Consider the following 24,881-nt stretch of genomic DNA (forward strand, 5'->3'; position numbering starts at 1 on the left):
GCTAGCAAGGGCGGCTAGCAAGTAGCACAGTCTCTGAATGATGGCTAGCAGGGGCGGCTAGCAAGTAGCACAGTCTCTGAATGATGGCTAGCAAGGGCGGCTAGCAAGTAGCACAGTCTCTGAATGATGGCTAGCAAGGGCGGCTAGCAAGTAGCACAGTCTCTGAATGATGGCTAGCAGGGGCGGCTAGCAAGTAGCACAGTCTCTGAATGATGGCTAGCAAGGGCGGCTAGCAAGTAGCACAGTCTGTGAATGATGGCTAGCAAGGGCGGCTAGCAAGTAGCACAGTCTCTGAATGATGGCTAGCAAGGGCGGCTAGCAAGTAGCACAGTCTGTGAATGATGGCTAGCAAGGGCGGCTAGCAAGTAGCACAGTCTCTGAATGATGGCTAGCAAGGGCGGCTAGCAAGTAGCACAGTCTCTGAATGATGGCTAGCAAGGGCGGCTAGCAAGTAGCACAGTCTCTGAATGATGGCTAGCAAGGGCGGCTAGCAAGTAGCACAGTCTGTGAATGATGGCTAGCAAGGCGGCTAGCAAGTAGCACAGTCTCTGAATGATGGCTAGCAAGGGCGGCTAGCAAGTAGCACAGTCTGTGAATGATGGCTAGCAAGGGCGGCTAGCAAGTAGCACAGTCTGTGAATGATGGCTAGCAAGGGCGGCTAGCAAGTAGCACAGTCTGTGAATGATGGCTAGCAAGGGCGGCTAGCAAGTAGCACAGTCTCTGAATGATGGCTAGCAAGGGCGGCTAGCAAGTAGCACCATCTCTGAATGATGGCTAGCAAGGGCGGCTAGCAAGTAGCACAGTCTCTGAATGATGGCTAGCAAGGGCGGCTAGCAAGTAGCACCGTCTCTGAATGATGGCTAGCAAGGGCGGCTAGCAAGTAGCACAGTCTGTGAATGATGGCTAGCAAGGGCGGCTTGCAAGTAGCACAGTCTGTGAATGATGGCTAGCAAGGGCGGCTAGCAAGTAGCACAGTCTGTGAATGATGGCTAGCAAGGGCGGCTAGCAAGTAGCACAGTCTGTGAATGATGGCTAGCAAGGGCGGCTAGCAAGTAGCACAGTCTCTGAATGATGGCTAGCAAGGGCGGCTAGCAAGTAGCACAGTCTGTGAATGATGGCTAGCAAGGGCGGCTAGCAAGTAGCACCGTCTCTGAATGATGGCTAGCAAGGGCGGCTAGCAAGTAGCACAGTCTGTGAATGATGGCTAGCAAGGGCGGCTAGCAAGTAGCACAGTCTCTGAATGATGGCTAGCAAGGGCGGCTAGCAAGTAGCACAGTCTCTGAATGATGGCTAGCAAGGGCAGCTAGCAAGTAGCACCGTCTCTGAATGATGGCTAGCAAGGGCGGCTAGCAAGTAGCACCGTCTCTGAATGATGGCTAGCAAGGGCGGCTTGCAAGTAGCACAGTCTGTGAATGATGGCTAGCAAGGGCGGCTAGCAAGTAGCACAGTCTCTGAATGATGGCTAGCAAGGGCGGCTAGCAAGTAGCACCGTCTCTGAATGATGGCTAGCAAGGGCGGCTAGCAAGTAGCACAGTCTGTGAATGATGGCTAGCAAGGGCGGCTAGCAAGTAGCACCGTCTCTGAATGATGGCTAGCAAGGGCGGCTAGCAAGTAGCACAGTCTCTGAATGATGGCTAGCAAGGGTGGCTAGCAAGTAGCACCGTCTCTGAATGATGGCTAGCAAGGGCGGCTAGCAAGTAGCACAGTCTGTGAATGATGGCTAGCAAGGGCGGCTAGCAAGTAGCACAGTCTCTGAATGATGGCTAGCAAGGGCGGCTAGCAAGTAGCACAGTCTGTGAATGATGGCTAGCAAGGGCGGCTAGCAAGTAGCACAGTCTCTGAATGATGGCTAGCAAGGGCGGCTAGCAAGTAGCACAGTCTGTGAATGATGGCTAGCAAGGGCGGCTAGCAAGTAGCACAGTCTGTGAATGATGGCTAGCAAGGGCGGCTAGCAAGTAGCACAGTCTCTGAATGATGGCTAGCAAGGGCGGCTAGCAAGTAGCACAGTCTGTGAATGATGGCTAGCAAGGGCGGCTAGCAAGTAGCACCGGGAAAACCACTGTGCCGGCTTCAGCATACATAGAAACGGAAGCAGTTGAGTTCCCCTGTCCTCTGGTTTAAATGTCGCGCCGTCCCGCCCCCTCCCCGGGAGAGGAACCAACCAACCCGGCTCCAGGAGGCGATGGAGCCTCAGGATTGGCCGGCCCGCCCTCCAGGCGGGGTTTTAGGCCCGGCGCGCCAATCCGGCCTGAGGTGGGTGGAGCCTCCGTGTTGGTCCGCCCCGGGAGGCGTCGACGCCGGCGCCGCCATCTTGGCCGGCGCAACGCCCCGCTCTCCGAGGCCGGCGCTCGCTCCAGCAGGTCGCCGGTCTCTGCCCGACCCGCGGCAGCGTCGGCCTCTCCGGAGGTCCATCCCCGCAGCCCCGGGCGTCGCGAGGGCCGCCGACCATCGCCCCCCACACCCGGAGCGCAGGTAGGACCGGGGAACGGGACAGGCAGACACGTTAATGACGCTTTGAGAAAGAAGGGCAGAGACTGATATAAAGTATAAATAAAGCTATATCAGGCTGATATTCATAATATTATTCAGACCTTTTTCGGGATCGTGCCAGGTATTTGTGATCTAGATTGGCCACTGTTGGAAACAGGATAATGGGCTTGATGGACTTTGTTTCTGGTTTGTGTTTCAGATGCGGGTGACGTTTGAAGACATCGCTGTCTCTTTCTCCCAGGAGGAGTGGGAGTATTTAGATGAAGGGCAGAAGGAGCTTTGGAGGGAGGTGATGAAGGAGAATTATGAGACCCTGATGTCTCTAGGTAAGGATTGCATGATCTACATTTTTAGCAGACACAAAGGCTGATTCTTTTGGTTTCCATTTTTCCAAATTCCAAAGATACGACACTTCCGGAAAATGAGATCACACAACAATTTCTGTCCATATTTCTGTCTAATATCCTGCAGAGTGGCAGGGGCCTGAATAGTGAAAGTCTGGCTCATGGAGTCCCTGGGTGCTGGGTTCAAGGGTCCATAGGAGATTGTTCTACCTTACTCCATCCTCATGTGAGCAGGACCGGCATTAGGGAGGGGAGGGGGCAAACAAGGCAGCTGCCTTTGGCCCCACAGGCTCCAGGGGGCCCCGTGGTCCAGGCATCTCTTCTCCTTCTCCCTTCCCGATCTTTAAAAGTTTATTTCCCTTCTCAGAGGGGTCCCGGTGCAGTAGCTATTCTCACAATCTGCCTGTGGCTGCCTCGAAGCTTTCCCTCTCTGTCGTGATCCGCACCCCTGTGATGCCATTTCATATTTCCACCTGGGCGGATCGCTGCAAAGACAGCTTGTGAGGATGGCAGTCGTGCCGGGGCCCCTCTGATAAGGGAAATAACATTTTAAAGAAGAGTGAGGGAAAGGGAGGGAAATGGACTGTGGTGGGGAGAAGGGGAAGAGATGCCTGGACCGCGTAGTAGTAATGCAGGTGGGGAGATGAATGGAAGGGGGATCAGGGACCCCCTCCTTCCCACCATGTCTAAAACTGGCCTGCATGAGATTCCTCCTGTTCCCTACAATCTGATCCCCTGGCCAATAAGCAGACAAGCTACACGCATTCATCCAGTCTTATCCTGAGCTGCTTTAGGTAGATGTTTTGCCCCAGTTAAACACCTCTTGTGCATGTAACAGGACAGAAAAGCCCCAGTTACGCTCAGTTGTGTCCTAAATGGTATTTTATAAGGAAGCGTTAATACCAACCAAAGGAAAACCGATTCTTACAATCTAACGCTAAGCAAATTCACAGTTAGTAAAAGGAGGAAAAAGCCTGAAAGATCTACTACAACTTATCATTTCTATAGCGCTAGTAGACGTATGCAGCGCTGTACACTTGAAAAAGCGTCTATAGAGCTGGTGTTTTCGTCATGCATAAAGCGAAGATACTTACCTCTAGCAGGTATTCTCCGAGGACAGCAGGCTGATGATTCTCACACGTGGGTCAAGTCTGCGTTGGCCCTGGAACTGGCATTTTGCCATAGCAAAACCAAAAAAGTTTTGCTATAGTTTTTTTGGTGAGCGTGCCTGCGCGGACTGATTTTCAACTGCTGCGCGAGCGCATACTTCCGTTAAATAAAAAAACAAATAACTCCAAAGGGGAGGTGGGAGGGATTGTGAGAGTAAGGCTGTCCAGAGATAGGCTTACCCTCTACACGCCGATGATAAGCAGTAATTGCACTGAACTGAACCCTTACGGAGTTGGTCTTGAGACCAGGACTCTGACAAGTGTAGAAGGTATTCAAGCAGGGTCTGTGTAGGACAAGAGAGAGGACCTAGGGCCTTGCTGTCACACCAGACGGCAAACCTCCATTTGAAAGAGTAACACCTCTTCATGGAATCTTTCCTGGAAGCAAGCAAGACTCGGGAGACACCCTCTGAAAGACCCATGGAGATGAATTCTAAACTCTCAACATCCAGGCCGTAAGAGCCAGGGACTGGAGGTTGGGATGAAGAAGCGACCCTGTGTTCTGAGTGATGAGGGTTGGAAAACACTCCAGTCTCCACGGTTCCTTGGAGGACAATTCCAGAAGAAGAGGGAACCAAATCTGACGCGGCCAGAAGGGTGCAATCAGGATCATGATTCCGCGTTCTTGCTTGAGTTTCAGCAAAGTCTTCCCTACTAGAGGTATGGGAGGATGCGCATACATAAGACCGGTTCCCCAATGAAGGAGAAAGGCGTCTGACGCTAGTCTGTCCTGGGCCTGAAGCCTGGGACAGAACTGAGGGACCTTGTGATTGATTTGAGTGGCAAAAAGATCCACTGAGGAAGTGCACCACGCTCTGAAGATCTTGCCAATATTCATTACCTTGCTCAACCTGTCGGCCAGACTGTTGTTTACAACTGCCAGATAAGTGGCTTGGAGAAATATGCCCTGACGGCGTGCCCAAAGCCACATCTGAACAGCTTCCTGACACAGAGGACGAGATCCGGTGCCCCCCTGCTTGTTGGTGTAATACATCGCAACCTGATTGTCTGTTTGAATCAAGATGATTTGGTTGGACAGCCGATCTCTGAAAGCCTTCAGAGCGTTCCAGATCGCTCGTAGTTCCAGGAGGTTGATCAGAAGACCTGTTTCCTGGAAGGACCAGGCTCCTTGAGTGTGAAGCCCATCTACATGAGCTCCCCACCCTAGGAGAGATGCATCCGTCGTCAGCACCTTTTGTGGCTGAGGAATTTGGAATGCTCGTCCAGTGGTCAAATTGGACCAGATTGTCCACCACTGAAGAGAATTTTGAAAATCGGTGGACAGTTGGATCACATCCTCCAGATTCCCTGTAGCTTGATACCACTGGGAAGCTAGGGTCCATTGAGCTGATCTCATATGAAGACGTGCCATGGGTGTTAACATGTACTGTAGAGGCCATGTGCCACAAAAGTCTCAATATCTGCCGAGCTGTGATCTGCCGAGACACTCGAACTGTGGACACCGGGGACAGGAGGTTGTCTGCCCTTGTCTCAGGAAGATAAGCCCGAGCTGACTTCGTGTCCAGTAGTGTTCTAATCAACTCCAATATTTTGACAGGAGTGAGATGGAGTAATTTATTACAAACCCAGTAGCTCTAGCACCTCCGAGGGATCTTCACCAACCAATTGTCAAGATAAGGGAGCACATGCACTCCCAGTCTGTGTAGCAACGCTGAAACTACCGCTAGATTCTTTGTAAACACTCTGGGCGCAGACAGCAGGCTGAAGGGCAGTACACGGTACTGAAAGTGCTGCTTTCCCAGCCGAAAGCGAAGATACTTTCTGTGAGCTGGAAGTGTCAAGATGTGTGTGTGTGTGTAAGCATCCTTCAAGTCCAGAGAGCATAGCCAATCGTTTTCCTGAATCATGGGAAGAAGGGTGCCCAGGGAAACCATCCTGAACTTTTCTCGGACTAGGAATTTGTTCAGGTCCCTTAGGTCTAGGATGGTACGCATCCCCCCTGTTTTTCTTTTGCACAAGGAAGTACCTGGAATAGAATCCCAGCCCTTCTTCCCCTGGTGGAATGGGTTCATCCGCATGGGCCTTTAGAAGGGCGAAAAGTTCCTCTGCAAGTACCTGCTTGTGCTGGGAGCTGTAAGAATGAGCTGCCGATGGGCAGTTTGGAGGTTTGGATTCCAGATTGAGGGTGTATCCTAACCGGACTATTTGAAGAACCCACCTGTTGGAGGTTATAAGAGGCCACCGTTGGTGAAAAAATATCAACCTCCCCCCCCGACCGGTAAGTCGCCCGGTACAGATACTTTTACTGCGGCTGTGCTGCACTGAAGCCAGTCAAAAGCCCGTTCCTTGCTTTTGCTGGGGAGCCCTAGGGGCCTTAGGCGCACGGCATTGACGAGAACGCACGTGCTGGGGCTGAGCCTGAACCAGCTGCTGAGAGGCAGGAGTGTACCTATGCCTAATGTAGGAATAGGGAACACTCCTCCTCCCTCCAAAAAACCTCCTGGATCAGGAGGCAGTAGCAGAAGACGTCCGGCGGGAGAGAGAATCCATGGCATCATGATGCTTTTTCATCTGATCAACCATATCCTCTACTTTTTCTCCAAAGAGATTATCCCCCCGGCAAGGAACATCCGCCATTCGCTGCTGGGTCTTCTGATCCAGGTCAGAGACACGCAGCCATGAGAATCTGCGCATCACTATACCTTGAGCAGCTACTCCGGATGCCACATCAAAAGTGTCGTAAAACCCCCTGACCAGGAATTTGCGACATGCCTTCTGCTGCTTGACCACCTGGTGAAAAGGTTCAGCAAGCTCCGCAGGAAGTGCTTCAACTAAACTGGACAGTTGCCTCACCGAGTTCCGCAAGTGAATGCTCTTGTACAGCTGGTATGTTTGGATATTGGCGGCGAGCATTCCAGCCTGATAGGTACGCCTCCCAAAAGAATCCAAGGTCCTAGACTCTCTGCCTGGGGGCGCCGAGACATAGTCTCTAGTACTCTTGGCGCTTCTGAGAGCAGAGTCCACCACCATGGAATCGTGAGGAAGTTGGGCCTTCACCATTACAGGCTGTCCATGGACTCTGTACTGGGACTCGGGCTTTTTGGGGACCACTGGATTAGAGAGAGGGCAAGATCAATTCCGTATCAGCACTTCCTTGAGTGTATTCTGCAGGTGGAGAAGGATAATCCAGGACCTCGAGCATCTCAGCCCCGGGCTCATCCACAACCTCCATAGGGAATGGAATGTCCTTAGACATTTCCCGCACAAAGGATGAGAAAGTAAGACTCTCAGGTGGAGACATCCTCACTTCAATCGGTGGAGTAGGATCAGAAGGGAGCCCACAGGACTCTTCCTCCGAAAAGTACCTGGGGTCTTCCTCTTCTTCCCACGAGCGCTCCTCTTTGGTATCGGACAGAAGCTCCCTAAGAGCAGCCCGAACCCGAGCCTGTCTCGACTTCGAGGATCGACGACCTCTTGGGGAGCGTAGAGAAGTTGACACCTGCCTGGACTCCGGAGAAGCTTCCTCCACCGATGTCGAGGGGGAGTCAACCCAGCTGGCAACCAGCTCCGGTACCACAAGCGGTACTGAGGGCGGAGACCTCCTCACAGGTGATGGCCCAGATGCCGCCTCTATAGTCAGTGCAGAAAGCGCAAGCACCCCCGACACCGAGGCAGACTGGCGAAGCAAGCCTTCCAGAAGCTCCGGAAGAAGGGCCTGAATGCGCTCGTCAAGAGCTGCCATCGGGAAAAGGCTGTGGGACCGGTGCAGGAGTCGGTGCCAGAATCTGAGGGGGCTCAAGAGCCGGTACCAGGCTGCCGGACAACCGACGCATCGCTCCTGAATAGAGGGTGAGCGATCCTCCCGGTGCTTCTCGGGTGTCGACTCCCTCGGCTCCCCAGAGCTCTTGGTACCATGTCTGGAAGGAGATCGATGATGGTGCTTCTTCGCCTTCGCTCGACGCCCGTCATCGAGACTCCTCGGTACTGATGAGGAGGACGTGGAATCCACATGCCTCCTCGGGGCCGGGTCCAACAAATGTCGGTCCCAGGGGGCCTGCAGAGCAGGAGGCCCTGAGATGGATGGAGACCCACTTGATGCCTCACTGCTCCCAGTTCAATGCAGTCTCTCGGCAGCCATTACCTGTGCTCCCGGTGTTGCTGCTTCCCTCGACATGTACGCTGATGTTGATGTCCTCGGTGCCGATGTCGAAGGACCGGACCACTCAGAAAACAGTTTTTCTTGCTGAGCTTCTCGAGCCACTTGGGTCCACTTCTTCATCAGCTTGCAGAGCTTACAGGAAGATGGGAAGTGGTCAGGCCCAAGACACTGAAGACACCACGCGTGAGGGTCGGTGCTCGGAATGGTCCGGTTGCAGCGAGTACAACGCTTGAAGCCGCTGGGAGTCTTCGATGACATGGGTGGGAAAATAGAGTCCGCAAAATCAAAGGGCTCGATTGTGCCACTTAAAAAGGCACAAAAAAGGGAAAAAGATGCGGCCGATCAAATCAAGTTGTTTTTTTTATTATTATTGAGCTAAACTAGTAGAAAAAGAGGAAAAGGGGGGCATAAAACACAAAAAAACGGATCTCCTGAGCCGAGAAGAAGAGAGTCGCTCTGAATACAACTCTCCTGAAGCGCGGATCAAAGGAAAACTGAACGTGACACGCTCGCGTCGCTGGCGGGAAGCCCCTCACGCATGCACAGTGTGTCTGGCCCGCACAACGTCGCGTTCCCGAAAGTTCTATGCTTTGAGGAATGTTGCGGTCTCCTGGGCTGTCGCGGACGACGACCCATCAGTGATACTATTCAGCCTGCTTGTCCTCGGAAAATACCAATAAAACACCTAATAAACATTCAAATAACATTGATATAATACAGTGTCAGCATAATACCAGCGACGAGATACCTAATAAACACACATTAAAACATTCAGAAAACATAGAAATATTAAAACGTCATAATATTAATGAATCGCGTTCAAGATCCGCACAGTTGTTCATAAAATCATTTATGGAGATGCCCCAACCTACATGCTAGATCTCGTGGACCTCCCACCCAGAAATGCTAAAAGATCCTCCCGCACCTTCCTCAACCTACACTTCCCCAGCTGTAAAGGATTAAAATACAAACTAACACACACAACCAGCTTTTCCTATATGAGTGCGCAGCTGTGAAATGCACCCCCAACCCACTTGAAAGCGATCAACGAATTCATTAACTTCCGCAAATCTCTGAAGACCTATCTCTTTTACAAAGCTTACCACAAGAACACATAACCAACTAGAATACAACACCCATCCACCTTTACTCTATAACGGCTTGACCAAATCTTCCTGTTTTCCTTGACTTCTTTGTAACACCAGTTGTATTCTATACCCTGGCATGGCTATGCCATAACAGGGTTTTGTAAGCCACATTGAGCCTGCAAATAGGAGGGAAAATGTGGGATACAAGTGCAATAAATAAGCATTAGAGCATCCAAATAACACAGAAGGAATGGATCCTCAGAAGCTTAGCCGAGATTGGGAGGCGGGGCTGGTGTTTGGGAGGTGGGGCTAGTTCTGGGCAAGACTTCTACGGTCTGTGTCCTGAAAATGGCAGATACAAATCAAGGTAAGGTATACACAAGAGTAGCACATATGAGTTTATCTTGTTGGGCAGACTAGATGGACCGTGCAGGTCTTTTTCTGCCGTCATCTTCTATGTTACTATAATACAATGTCATCATAATACCAATGAAACATCAGAACATTCAAACAACGTAGATATGATAATGCTTTTCTACAACATATAGCTGGGGGCCCAAGAGCAGATATATGATGGGAACAAGGTAGGTGGTACGGAGTCAGTTGGGATCATTTGATAGTTAGCTAAACTCAAGGCAAGTTACTTGTATAGTTAAGCAAGACATAAGGAACTGGTCTAAGTTACAGTGTGTGTCGCAAGTTAGTCCAGGTGCAGAATGAGTGTCTAGTCAGTCACTCTGTGTATTAAAGGCTTGGGGGAAGAGCCAGGCGCATGGACTGATCCTCAAGTTACTGTGTAATGTATAGAATGGTGTAAGTTACAGACGCACCTCTGTACGCCAGGTCTAGGTGTGAATGAGCGCCTACGTTTTGGCACAGCTGTGCGGGTTTATGCTTCAATTCTGTAAGGACGCTTGGGAGCATCAATACCTTTAAAGAACAGACGCGATACCTGTCGCTGAAAATTCACAGATAAGTAACTAGGATTATCGTTGCACAAACATTTCATGAGATTCTGTAAGAATGTGTGTCCAGAAAATAATTTTAAACTGGATACAGTAGCTGACTTGCAGCCAATGTTATGCTGCTAAGAAGAGGGAAATATGACCGTAATTATAAACTCCTGAATTAATTGTAACCTGGAGAGTGTCGCATTAAGCACAAGTGATTGGTCAGGGATGTGCAGCCGTATCAGCGTGTGAAAATCTCAGAGCAGTGATGATACAACGAGAAATGCAGAAATGTGTCTATGGTCACAAATACATGACTAATGCCTTTTTAAAATATCCATTAGGTGACGAGATCAGACAGGAAACGAAACGAGAGAAGACAGAAGAACGTGGGGAAACTTTCACCCACGAGACGCACTTAACACAACACCTGAAAACACACACAAAGAAAAGGCATTTTTCAAGTTCTGAGTGTTTTAATCATAAGGACAGCTTAAGAAGACATCTGAAAACACACACACAAAAGAGTCCTTTTCCATGTACTGAGTGTGACAGATGTTTCGGTCATAAGGATAACCTAACAAAACACTTGAAAAAACACAGAGGGAAGAGCAGTACCCCAGAAGAGAGGCCTTCTACATCTGTACAATGCACTGACCGTGAAAGAAAGTTTAGTCTTAAGGACTCCCTAATAATACAGCAGAAACTCCACGGGTGTGAGAAACCATTTCAATGTGCTGAATGTGGTAAATTTTTAAGTTCAAAGAGCGTACTAAAACACCACCAGGTAATTCACCAAAAAGAAAAACACTTCCCGTGTAGTGAATGCAAGAAAAGCTTCACGCGCAAGAGTCATCTAACGTTACACCAAAGAATGCACACAGGTGAGAGAAACTTTTCGTGCTCTGAATGTGGAAAAACTTTCACACGCAAGGACTGCCTGATCACACATCAGAATATTCACAAAAAAGAAAAACCCTTTCCGTGTACTGAGTGTGATAAAGGCTTCACACGCAGGAGTTATCTCACCTTACACCAAAGAACTCACACCGGAGAAAGAATCTTTTCATGCTCTGAGTGTGGAAGGGTTTACGCAAGAAAGAACTCCTTAAGAATACATCAGAAAAGTCACAAAAATGAAAGACCATTTCCCTGCAGCGAATGCAAGAAAAGCTTTACATGGCGAGGAAGCCTAATAAGACACCGGAGAATTCACACTGGGGAGAAACCATTTCTATGTACTGAATGTGGGAAAAGGTTTAGTCGCAAATATCTCTTAGTATTCCACCAAACAAATCACAAAGAGCCATTGAAGTCAAAGGAGAAGAGATTTCAATGTACTGAGTGTGAAAAAACGTTTTATACAATATCACAGCTAAAATCCCACCAAAGGTGCCATACTGGAGAGAAACCATTCCAATGTACTGAGTGTTATAAAAGATTTTCTGAACAATCAGGACTAAATTACCATCTCAGAATCCACACAGCAGAGAAGCCATTCAAATGTACTGAGTGTGGGAGAGCATTTAGCCAAAAGGGAAGTTTAAAAAAGCATCAATTGTTTCACACTGGATAGGTTGCCTAGACCTGTTAGATGGAGTGAACACCCTGTCAGGATTGCAGGAGGTCAAAATTATTGCTGGACATACTTATAATCAGTTTGACAATATTAAACCACCTTCTGACCTCTGATAAACTCTCCCCCCTCTCCTGCAGGAACCATTGAGGATGAAATGGGCCAAATGGTGCTCAGAGAAGCCTAATAGCCCTTTGGTTTCTCAATTACTCTTGATTAACATACCTTTTGTTCCATCTGGGAGCAAGGCTTCAGAGCAACCAAAGCTAGACAGTGTGGCTCCAGGACACCTGTGAAAGTTGTCACCTTTCCTGACTTCAGAAAGTATCTGGAGTTCTGTAAAGGAAATAACTGGGAAAGAGAAGTTTTTGATCTCTCTCTCTGCTCCTGTTCCCTCTCAGTTCTTATTAGGTATAAAGCAGAGCTCACTAGGGCTCTCCCGTGCTCTGTCTTTCTCCGTGCAGCAGAGCACAGAGCTCAGCTTGGGGTCTACTGCCCCCCCTCTCTCTGTCCCGGGCACTTCTCTGTGTCCAGGGCACTAGGTCTCTCTCTGCCTTTCTCCCTGCAGCAGAGGGCACGGGACTCTGCTGGGCTGTCTTTGTTTCTTCTTCTTCTTTCTCTGCACACCTCCATCTTTAGCCACCAGAGCACCTGGCTCTGCTCCCCCCCTTCTCAGACAGCTCTAGTCCAAGGTTTCTTTCTTCCTATGAACAAACACCCTATCCTTTCTTTCTCCCTCCCTCTAAATACACACCCCAAGACAGCTTGTACCCTTTTTCCTGTACTAAGTGCTGTGAGCCAATACATATATGCAAATAGAATATACTTTATATATCCAAATCCGTGTGGATTGCATATTCTTTGGGAACCCACTGCCTCTGTGAAGTGGACCCCGGGACCAACCCTAGACAACGATAGCTGACATCTTGGGGAGCTCGTCTCGGTTTCAAAAAGAGGATCTCCAGCTGGGTAAGTAAGACATTGTTTTGCTTTCTGCATGTTTGCATATGTACTTCTAAGCTTGTTAAGGGGGATGGAAAGTTAAAGTAATTTAATGCTGTGTTTGGGGCTGCTCAGAAAAGACTGACAGATCTTCCAACTTTATTGGAAGGAGTACCAAGTGAAACAGTCCCACATTTTTAAACACTACATATCTGTCTTTGGTAATCACTTAATTTCCTGTCACTTTGAACTATTTCTCTACCAGCCAGTCTCTGTCTTGGTGAAAAGTCAGCTCTGCCTGACAGGGAACCGACAGTTGGCATATCTAATTTAACACCTGCCTTGCTTAATCTATATTCATTCTAAACTATCCCTCCAGCCCCTCTACTCCATAAAGAGGGCCTTTCCAAATCCAAGAGCTACACAGAGCTAGTTCCATATATGTATATCTATAAAATAAACTAGCCAGGCCCCGGTACCAATTTAAGTATTTTTAAGCAGCCTCAACCATGGACGCTTTTGATCTTAAAGAAAGGGAGGCCCATTTGAAGGAGAATTCCCAGAGGATTCCTGGTATGATATTCACCATTCCCAAGAGTTCAAAAAGAAAACTAATAAACGGAAATGCCTTTTTATACAAGGCCTGTGTAGGGGACTAATTACTTTGAAACAGCAAAATGCAGACCTGACCACTCAGTGCACTCAGTTAACCAGGGACCTTGAGGACGCACAAGTGTGCATCTCGATGCAACGGGCACAGGTTGTGCAAGCAACAAATTCCTTCTTACATGTAAATGAACAATTGGACGAGGCTAAAACAGAATTAAAACATTTAAAAAGTAAATGTGCCTCAAAGGACCAGATTAACTCTGTGCACTGGCAGACCCCAAGTATTTCTCCCTCAGCACCGCCAGCCTATGAAACACCCTACAAGCCAGGTTTTCAATTCATAGAACCACAAAAGCACACAGAAGTGTGTGTAGTGGATTTGAGAAGTGGGGGCAAATCTAAGACTGAAAACACTGACTTAAGCACTCAAACATGCTTAGATGAGGAAACCCCAGGCGCAAGCACTAACCTGAGGGACAGGGAGGATTCTGCAGACACAGAAACTGAGTCCAGTACAGACCCCAGAACACCAGTAAATTTGGTACTGTATGCAGTGCTTTTTTTGTAGAAAAAAAGGTGCCGGTACTCATTATGGGCGGGGTCACCACATATGGCTCCACCCCTATGATAGCCACACCCACATTAACCACACCCCCTATACCAGCCATGGCGCATATAAACAGACATCATTGAAAATATTATAGTACTATAGGAGAAAAAAATAACGTGATTTTTTTCATTATAAATAATCTCTGTAAGCTCTTACAGCTCCAGTATACCCAGTGCAAAATAAGACAGCCAATGTAAATTCTCAAATTGGACATAATTACAAACACTAAAATGAAAATAAAATGATTTTTTTCTACCTTTGTTGTCTGGTGACTGTTTTTCTTTCCATATTGGTCCCAGTCTGTGATTCTGCTTTCTTTTCTTTTCGCTTAACTCTTCTGTGCCATTTGTCATTTTTGTCTCCTTTTTCTTTGCTTTCTTCAATATTTTTCAGGCTCTCTCTCTGTCCAGATTTAATTCATTCTTACTATCCATTCTTTAATGTCCTTCATCTACCTGTGGCTTTTCATCTTTTCCTCACCCTTGTTCTCCCCATGCCCCTTCCTCTTATTCTCCAGTCTTTCTCTATTCCCCTTTTCCATCCAGCAGCTCTGCTTTCTCTCCCCATCCTTCCAGTGTCTCCCCTATTTCTTTCTGCATTCTTCCATCCAGCATCTTCCCTCTCTCTCTCCCCATCCTTCCATCTGTTTTCCCCCTCTCTCTCCCCATCCTTCCATCTGTTTTCCCTCTCTCTTTCCCCAATCCTTCCATCTGTTTTTCCCTCTCTCCCCAATCCTTCCATCTGTTTTTCCCTCTCTCTCCCCATCCTTCCATCTGTTTTTCCCTCTCTCTCCCCAATCCTTCCTTGTTGTTTTCCCTTTCTCTCTCTCCCCAATCCTTCCCTCTGTTGTTTTCCCTCTCTCTCCCCAATCCTTCCCTCTGTTGGTTTCCCTCTCTCCCCAATCCTTCCCTCTGTTGGTTTCCCTCTCTCCCCAATCCTTCCCTCTGTTGGTTTCCCTCTTTCTCTCTCTCCCCCAATCCTTCCCTCTGTTGGTTTCCCTCTTTCTCTCTCTCCCCCAATCCTTCCCTCTGTTGTTTTCCCTCTCTCTCCCCAATCCTTCCCTCTGTTGTTTTCCCTCTCTCTCCCCAATCCTTCCCTCTGTTGTTTTCCCTCTTTCTCTCTCTCCCCAATCCTTCCCTCTGTTGTTTTCCCTCTCTCTCCCAAATCCTTCCCTCTGTTGGTTTCCCTCTTTCTCTCTCTCCCCAATCCTTCCCTCTGTTGTTTTCCCTCTCTCTCCCAAATCCTTCCCTCTGTTGGTTTCCCTCTTTCTCTCTCTCCCCATCCTTCCATCTGTTTTTCCCTCTCTCTCCCCATCCTTCCATCTGTTTTCCCCTCTCTCCCCAATCCTTCCCTCTGTTGGTTTCCCTCTTTCTCTCTCTCCCCAATCCTTCCCTCTGTTGTTTTCCCTCTCTCTCCCAAATCCTTCCCTCTGTTGGTTTCCCTCTTTCTCTCTCTCCCCATCCTTCCATCTGTTTTTCCCTCTCTCTCCCCATCCTTCCATCTGTTTTCCCCTCTCTCCCCAATCCTTCCCTCTGTTGGTTTCCCTCTTTCTCTCTCTCCCCAATCCTTCCCTCTGTTGGATTCCCTCTCCCTGCCAAGTTTGACGCGAACGGCGCGAAGACGCGACGCACGCGGCACCAGCCCCTATTTCCGGCCGCTGCTGCTTCTCCTGTTGTTGAGCAGCAGCGGCCGCTACACAAAGAAAAAGAAGATTGAAAAAAAATTGAAACCTGGCTGAAACGCGGCACCCCGGCACTGTAGACAGCCATTAGGCATTGGCTGTTGCCCCGCAACCGCTCCTCCTCTTGCCTCTACGTCACTGCCCCTGGAGGAAGACCCCGGAGGAGCGCAGTGACGTAGAGGCAAGAGGAGGAGCGGTTGCGGGGCAACAGCCAATGCCTAATGGCTGTCTACAGTGCCGGGGTGCCGCGTTTCAGCCAGGTTTCAATTTTAAAAAAAATCTTTTTCTTTGTGTAGTGGCCGCTGCTGCTCAACAGGAGAAGCAGCAGCGGCCAGAAATGGGGGCCGGCACTGCGTGCGGGACATGGACTCACGGGGCGGGGGGAGCAAAAAAAAAAAGGTGCCGGTACGCCGTACCGTTGCGTACCGGCACAAAAAAAGCACTGACTGTATGACTCATTAAAAGATAGTGACATTGAAAGGATAACACAGAAGGTCGGCCCTATGCCTTTTAATATGAATGAATGGTGCAAATGGGCCACTGATTCACTGGGGCCTAGGAAAGTATAAGAGAAAAACGTCTGACTTTGACAGACTTATGCACGTGGCTTTAGGACCCCACTATTTTAAAGTAGGATCTCTCACCCACCCATACCAGTTATTGAAAAAGGGTCTTGAGCAATTATTTCGCTGTACTCAAATGCAAGCACCCCTGCCAAATGACACACTAGAAGAATTTGCGCACAGATTGTGGGTGCTGGAAGCAGCATTTCGAGACCAGGAGGGTTGGCCCAAAATAGAAGATTATGGTCAGACACATCATAAAGAATTTTTGTTGGAAATCCTATCCCCCGAGATTACTAAACATCTCAGATTGTTTGCTGAGGACCCCAAAGAAACTCCTTTTGACACGCTAATGCTTAGGATTTCATCTGTGTGGAAAGCTCAGCCATCCCAGGTAATTACTGTGTCAGAAGCAAAGAAATGGCAAGCAGAAGGGCCCTCCCACAGCATTAGGTCAGGAAACTCAGGACAGGCCCCATGGAGAGGGCAGAGCAGAGGTAATTTTAGAAATTCCTCAGGCTACATCCCCTTTCATGAACTCAAAGCACAGACAGACCAGTTGAAACAGCAACAAATTAAATGGGAACAAGATAAATATACCATGCAGCTAGAATTAGACAGAATAAAAAGCGAATTGATAGCTGCCCAGGATAAGCAAGAAAAAAAGGAATAGGGATGTCCTGATCTCCAGTGTCCAAATATCAAACAATTCCAAGTATTTTGTGCCCAGCCTGACTCCTTTCACTTACCTGAGCATGCACTTCCAGCACCTCAGGAGAAGGGAAAGGAGACAGATTCAGAATATAAATTAAAGTTTGTGGCACCCTTGATTTTGGACACGTGTGGACGCCCCAATGTGAACAGCAGGATAGGGGGTCAGGATAAATTAGTGTTGATTGACACAGGGGCTGGAATCAGTTTTACAAGCAGGGTTTCTCCCACTTCAGACCAGGAAAATGTGCAAACATATCAAATCCAAGGGGTCAATGACACAGTTACCAACTGTGTGGCTATCCCAGTTAAATGGGGTATCCCGGTGCAGATGCAGAGGGAACATGATGATGTAAATTTTGGAAACCAATGCAGCCAAGGAAATAATTGGAATTGATGTCCTCAATATGGCTATAACATAGGCAGGCTGCACACTCTCGCGCCCCCTCCCTCACTTTTCCCCTCAAGCACACACAAAACAGGCATGAAACAGATTTTTGGGAATAAATGGCCACAGCTTTATTGACAACACATTAAACTGCCCCTAGGAAGCACCCAAGCCTTGGGTTGGACATTGCAGATGCTCCAGCCCTCCGCCATGCTTATCCAGCTAGAGAGCCAGCATCTCCGCCCACGCGACGGCCAGCCTTGACTCCGCCCTTAGCGTGGCCGCGCATCCGCCCGCTTGGGACTGCGCCCCAGACCATAGTCCCACCTGCCATGTATAACCAGCGAGGTGATTGGTCCGCCAGCTGTGAGTGTTCTTGTCCCTTGCGTGAAGCAGGCAAGCCAGCTTGGGACTGCACCCCAGACCAGAGTCCCACCTGCCATGTGTAACCAGCGAGGTGATTGGTCTGCCAGCAGTGGGTGTTCCTGTCCCTTGCCTGAAGCGGGCAATCTTCCTTTTGCCTGTTGTTCCAGCACATCCTCTTACCTTGTGGCAATGTATTGGATCTGCAAAAATGTCTACAGTTTTGGTGCACGAAGCAATTCCCATGCATTTGGCCACACAATGCACAAAAGCTGACCAGCAGTATGATCTGAGTGTAATTCCCACAGAGGTTATAGACATCCCTGTCTGGGCACAAGACAAACTAGAATGTGGCAGAATGTCCACAGAAATCCTGTTAGATCCTCCGCCACAAAAGCAATATCCAGTACCTCATCAGGCGATAGAACCCGTAGCTAAGATTATACAGGTACTGGAAGAGAGGGGCATAATTAGACCGATCTCTTCTACATGCAACTCTCCAGCATGGCCAATAGTTAAACCAGGAGACTCCTTTAGACTGACCATAGATTTCCGCGCCCTAAATCAAGTATCCAAATCTGTGGTACCGGGGTAGCCTCATACCTGGCAATGATCTCTAAATTAAACCCCAACTGTAAATTGTTTTCTGTCCTAGACATTTCAAATGGGTTTTGGAGCCTGCCCCTGGCCCCAGAATGCCAGTACAAAACAGCATTTCAGTACGCATGGACTGTGTTACCTCAGGGTTATAAGGATTCTCCATCCATTTTCCACAAATACATGCAGGAAGCCCTAGCTCAGGTGTGTTGTAGAGACAATATAATCCAATATGTTGATGACATTTTAATTCAATCTGAAACTGAATCTGACCACTGGGCCCATGTAAGAGAGATTTTAAAAGCTCTTTTGGAAGCTGGACTTAAAGTAAATCTATCCAAAGCTCAGCTTTGTAAACCACAGGTTTCCTTTCTAGGAGTCACCATTGGCCAGGAAGGGAAATCCATAGATTCTCAGAGAATAGATCTTATACAGAAATTACCTCTTCCTACAGACCAGAAATCCCTCCAATCATTTCTAGGGCTTACAGGGTTCTGCCATGATTTTATGCACAACTATGCTGCTCCACTATACTCCCTGCTTAAACGTAAAGAATATATTTGGGAGGCAGTGACTAAACTCAAGCAGACTTTGACTTCGGCTCCTGTCCTTGCTCCCCCAGATCACAGGCAGAATTTTTTCCTATACCCAGTGGTTGGGGAGAACAGTATAGGAGCTGCCCTAACACAGCGCTTAGGAGGGACAGACTGGCCAATTGCTTTCTTTTCCAGAGTTCTCACTTCTCCAGAACTTAAAATGGGAACCTGTGAAAAACATGTTCTGGCTGGATAGAATATCCCCTTTTCTTCCTACAGTATATATTGATGGCAGTAGCCAATGTGAGGGAGGAAGGAGATTAGCAGGTTTTGCAATTGTACAACTGGGCCCAGATAACAAAGTAATTCTGCAAAGGCAGTACTCATGTGGGTCAGCCTCAGCACAATACTGTGAACTGGCTGCCTTTGTGGCCTGTTTGCAGCATTATCAAGACTCTCACCATGAAATACAGATAATCTTAGATTCAGATTATGTATTCAGAAGTGCCATTGCGTTAAGCCACAACTTTAAATCCAGAGATGGGTCCGTGGTAAAACATTCATCACTATGGGCTATGGCACAAGAACTCAGTGAAAAATTTCAGAAAGTTCATTTAGTGAAGGTGAAAGCACACAGAAAGAAAGGCCCTTTAGTGAAAGGAAACACTCTAGCGGATTCACTAGCGAAGGAAGCATGTCATGTAGGCCCTATATGGCCCTGGTATGAGCAGACACGGATGGTAGCCACGGCCACACGGTCCACTGATTACGATCAGGTGGTACCACCAGATTATTTCAGTACACTGCAGGAGAATGACGCAGAGCTTTCCAGTGCAACAAACCCCAGATAACACTTACCAGCATACACCCTTTCTCACACTCACTATACAGAAAGACATACTGTGTGTGAAGAAGGAGGAAGGATTGGTTATAGCTATCCCCAGAGCGCAAGGGAAAGATTGGATGCATTGGGTTCATGGAGCAGGTCCCATGGGGCACCCTAAAACTGAAGAGATGTTGGTCTGGTGGCCAGAAATGAAACATGACATACAGGATCATGTGGCCTCCTGTGTGATTTGTGCTTCATTTGGGAGACAACCTAAAAAGAAAAGGGGACAGCTGATGAGAGCACCACAACGGGGACCATTTGAGAGACTACAGATAGATCATGTGGGCCCTCCCTTTAACAGCTAGGAAAAACAGATTTTTACTCACAGTAGTGGACTCTTTTCCCCACTGGGTAGAAGCTTTTCCTGTATCAGATCAAACTGCTAGAACCACAGCTGAGGTCCTAACTATGCAATTTTGTACACGTTGGGGAATTCCTAAGACTATTGAATCTGATAATGGTCCTGCTTTTGTTTCTCAGCTAGTCAAGGAATTGTTTGATTTTCTAGGCATAGAACAGCAATTGCACATTTCGTACCATCCCCAAGCAGCGGGGCAGGTAGAACGTATGAATCAAACAATCAAAGCACATCTCAGCCCTATGCTGAATCTGACAGGGAAAAATTGGGATCTGGCCCTCCCTTTGGTCCTTATGCGTATCAGAGCCAATGTCTGTAAGTCCACAGGTTTTGCCCCCTATGAAGCCTTAATGGGCAGGCCAATGCCTCGATGGGAAAACCTGTTACACCCTTTTCTCCCGGAGGATCAGACTGTAGTTCTTGCCTAAAAGAAATCCAGACCACTGTGCTGGCAAACACAGAAAAGTCTAGGGATTATCTGCAGGAGGTCATGCTCCTAAACCCTAGACCAAACCTCCCCTTTGGCACAGCAAAGTGGGATGGACCATACTTGGTTACAGATGCTCTAGGCCCAAGCCTATATCAGATCCTAAGGCCAGACAACCAGCGATGTTGGAAACACATCACTCAGTTGAAACCTTATGGATAATTAGTGGTTACCAGTTTTGTTCTCAGATTCCACCTGAAAACAGCACAGACGACTGATTCCTGAAAACAGCACAGACGACTGACTCCTGAAAACAGCACAGTCGCTGCCCTCTGAACAAAAGATGTTTGAAGAGTGGTAACTATAATAGCCACTCATAATGTATAGTATCTGTATAGTTGATACAAGCATTCAATAGTGATAATAATACTTAGTAAACATTAGTAAACATTATTTCTGTGGAGGTGTTATATAAGTAAGTTTATAAGTAAGTAAGTTAGTTAGTATACTTTAATAATCAGTGTGCTTCTAGTATGGCACATTTTCTGTTTAGTGTGATATGTGTTCTCCTTTACCCAAGTCTCATTACAGGAACTATCGTCCGAATATGCACAATTGGTTGGACCAATTGCACAGATGGGGTATATCGCTATCAAGAAATACCCCCACCATTCCCTGAAAGAAAAGACCTGGTTATCCTGAGTTTCTGCTCGGTGCAAGACAGACCAGTCTACTATTCCCTGAACATCACGCACGCGAAGTGGACTCCACCAATTTCCACTTCCCTAGACAGAACACAAGAATTGATTGCACCCCCAGAGAAATACTTTCTAGGCCCTCCTGCCTTGATTCTATACAATATTTCCTGTCAGGATAAAGGGACTTGGCAGATCACTTATATGTGGATTCAAAGTAATCAACAGCACATTACTGAGACTTCTTTCTTTTTTGATGTACTTTGTTTACCTACCACTCCTCCCCCCACCTCCCCTACCACTCAGATATTAATTTGTTCCAGGAGGGGAAACCATTAAAGTAAATTCTAATCACGTCTAAGTTAGGCCACTGGCCACCATCTCTTGTTCAGATGGCTAGCACCAAATTACCAGAATTTGCTATAGCTCACCTTGATTGGTGGACGGTTAGTGTTCCAATCTGTTCACAACAAGGATGCTCTATCTGTACTTTGGTCCCATGGTCAGGACAACATACAGTTATTTACCCGGTAGTTAATATTGGTGTGCAAATTAATAATGTGATAATGTATCCTCTGGACCATCTCGCATGGGTGCAGCCCCTGGACAATGACTGGACATCATTCAGACCAATGGACCCTAGCCTGTGCCAGCGGACACCCTTTCATTTCCAGTGTGAACCTCATCAGTTTAAAGAGAGTGACAGCTCCTGTTGAACTTTTGTATTCACCCACTGTCTCACATCGGGTGTACTACCTTGGAGCTGGACACTTTTGTTTTAATCTGTTCTTTCCTCTATTGCTCCCCAAGTACATGACATCCACCTCCCTAAGAACACTGTGCTGTACAGTTCGAACTATTTACAGAACAATACTTGGTGCAGTCATACACCCCTGGTGTCCATCACCATTAATGAGACAACATATTCTGCACCTCTGGTTACCAATGACTCTCTTGACATTCCAGATTTTATTCCATACGCTGTACATCCACTCCCTCTGGGCATGGGAGAAGAGATGAACTTTACTGAACTCCATGCCTATATGGACCATTTGAAAACAACCTCCACAGAAGTGAATCATACCATCACTTATGAGAATGGCCAAATTAGACAAACTGGTCAAAATTGGGTACAAGACTCCCATGTCTCAGTATGGGAACTATTCTTTGGATATTCACCTACTCCTGATCATGTCTTTAATGCTTTAATTCACCCTATTGCTATGCATTGGTATGATTTTCATGTGTTGTAAACTTAGACATATGTACAACTCTGTGCAAAGTTTAACCTATAAAATACCCTCAACCCTATAAGGCAGCTATGCACACACAAACACACATACACACTACTTTCCTTCCCAGCATTTACATTTTTAATCTGGCATGGTAATTTGGCTTTTTTTTTTAACAGTCCCATCATCTACTTTGGAGCCACTCTAGTCTGGCAGGTTAATTTGAGCTTTGTATAACTGGGCATCCTGGTACCTGTAGGCCTTAACCTCCCAAATGCCTGCATCCCTTATGCACTGTCCATTCTGCTCTAAGACGGGTAAGGTGGCATATTAAGGACTGCCCAACCTAAGCCACGAGGTTTGGACTCATATTGGGATTTAAACATCTCACTACTGTGGAGATATGAACAAGCAGGAACAAATATATCTGGAGGTATGAGGACAGGAATAGTCTGTCACTACAGTGACAGATCAGGTACCCAGGTTTGCTTCCATCTTGCCTCCCAGAAAATAAAGAAAGAAAGAAAGAAAAAAGAGGTGTGGAGATGTCAGGATTGCAGGAGGTCAAAATTATTGCTGGACATACTTATAATCAGTTTGACAATATTAAACCACCTTCTGACCTCTGATAAACTCTCCCCCCTCTCCTACAGGAACCATTGAGGATGAAATGGGCCAAATGGTGCTCAGAGAAGCCTAATAGCCCTTTGGTTTCTCAATTACTCTTGATTAACATACCTTTTGTTCCATCTGGGAGCAGGGCTTCAGAGCAACCAAAGCTAGACAGTGTGGCTCCAGGACAACCTGTCAAAGTTGTCACCTTTCCTGACTTCAGAAGTCTGTAAAGGAAATAACTGGGAAAGAGAAGTTTTTGATCTCTCTCTGCTCCTGTTCCCTCTAAAGCAAAGCTCACTAGGGCTCTCTCTCGCTCTCTGTCTTTCTCTGTGCAGCAGAGCACAGAGCTCAGCTTGGGGTCTACTGCCCCCCCTCTCTCTGTCCCGGGCACTTCTCTGTGTCCAGGGCACTAGGTCTCCCTCTTTCTTTCTCTCTGCAGCAGAGGGCACGGGACTCTGCTGGGCTGTCTTTGTTTCTTCTTCTTCTTTCTCTGCACACCTCCATCTTTAGCCACCAGAGCACCTGGCTCTGCTCCCCCCCTTCTCAGACAGCCCTAGTCCAAGGTTTCTTTCTTCCTATGAACAAACACCCTATCCTTTCTTTCTCCCTCCCTCTAAATACACACCCCAAGACAGCTTGTACCCTTTTTCCTGTACTAAGTGCTGTGTGCCAATACATATATGCAAATAGAATATACTTTATATATCCAAATCCGTGTGGATTGCGTATTCTTTGGGAACCCACTGCCTCTGTGAAGTGGACCCCGGGACCAACCCTAGACAACAATAGCTGACACACCCCACCTATACCCCTATGGACAGAGTCCACTGCTCCTCGCTGTAGACCTTTGCAGCAGAGGAGCAGAAGGAGGAAGGGCCCATAGTCCTCCTAGCCCCTCAAAAGGACTGTCTCTTTTGAGTCCTAGGCGTTGCACCTCATTGAGTAGAACTGGCTCCATGCATCTAGCTGCTGAGCATGACTTGTCTTCAGGGAGGCTCTGAAGCCCAGGTTCTCCCAGGTTCTTGACTGGCTTTTCACACTCCTTCCCAAACAACCAACCCTGAAAGGGGATCTTGCAGAGCTGAGGCCTGCAGGTTGCATCTCCTGACCAGTTCTATGGCCCAAGGCATTTAGCACTTCCACTAGGAAGTTCGCTTCTGACTCCAGATCGCTCTTTGCTACATAACCACCACAGATTGCCAGCTGATCACCTTGCACTGCCTTCTTATCAATGAAATCCTTCAGAGCCAAACTGCTCCCCACTGGAATAATGGTCTTCTCCATCACCATCACCACCATCACCAAAGTATCTGCTTTAGGGAACTGGAGACATCTGTCCAGATCTTTATATGGAAGGGGGTATAAACTATCTCTGCAGTACTCTGTTAAAAAGCCCTTCCTCCAATCCTTTTGAGGGAGGAGTCAAAGAAAATCCAAAAGGACTCACTAAGCTGGTGGAGGCTCTGTGGGTCCCCTGTCATCCTAGGCAAATCTTAACCCTTCCACCACCCCCAAGTGCCACACCTCCCAGAACAATCCTGGGGGGAGAGAGCACACATTCCTCTCATCTCCTCTTGGGGGGGGGGGGAAGAAGTGATCTGCCCAATACTGAGGGGGGGAGGGGAATGGTTTTGGTTTTAGCTTTGTTTCGGGCCGAAACTGAGTGGTGAATTTTGGCTGGAGATTCAGTTTCCGCCAACACTAAAACCCCTGGTTTTCCATCGTCCTCTAACCTAAGAAAATGTAGGGTTAAGTGATTTCCCCAAGCCCACTGTACTGACCATTAGGGTACACCTGACATAATCTGTCATTAGTTATAATGCAGTCAATGACCAACTGATATGAATTCACTGATGAGGAATACCTTTCAACTTTTCAGTTGTATAGATACCTTCACCTTCCTCCACCTTCACGCATGCTCAGTTTCA

The 24,881-nt window shown here is 47.7% G+C and overlaps 1 protein-coding gene across 2 annotated transcripts; it reads left to right on the plus strand.

The window, feature by feature from the left end:
- Positions 1-2,780: 2,780 nt before the first annotated feature.
- On the plus strand, positions 2,781-24,509 carry LOC115462240 (zinc finger protein OZF-like). Of its 2 annotated transcripts, XM_030192259.1 has the most exons (3): positions 2,781-2,816; positions 10,506-11,768; positions 23,752-24,509. In XM_030192259.1, exons 1-2 carry the CDS (start codon positions 2,783-2,785, stop codon positions 11,735-11,737), a joined length of 1,266 nt encoding a protein of 421 aa, XP_030048119.1. In that variant the 5' UTR covers positions 2,781-2,782; the 3' UTR covers positions 11,738-11,768; positions 23,752-24,509. The 2 variants fall into 2 exon arrangements, with proteins under 2 accessions (XP_030048119.1, XP_030048113.1); XM_030192253.1 differs by lacking the exon at positions 2,781-2,816 and having other exon boundaries at positions 10,442-11,768.
- The last annotated feature ends 372 nt before the right edge of the window (positions 24,510-24,881 follow it).

This window comes from Microcaecilia unicolor, chromosome 1 (genome assembly GCF_901765095.1).
Source record: "Microcaecilia unicolor chromosome 1, aMicUni1.1, whole genome shotgun sequence".
NCBI classification, from domain to species: domain Eukaryota; kingdom Metazoa; phylum Chordata; class Amphibia; order Gymnophiona; family Siphonopidae; genus Microcaecilia; species Microcaecilia unicolor.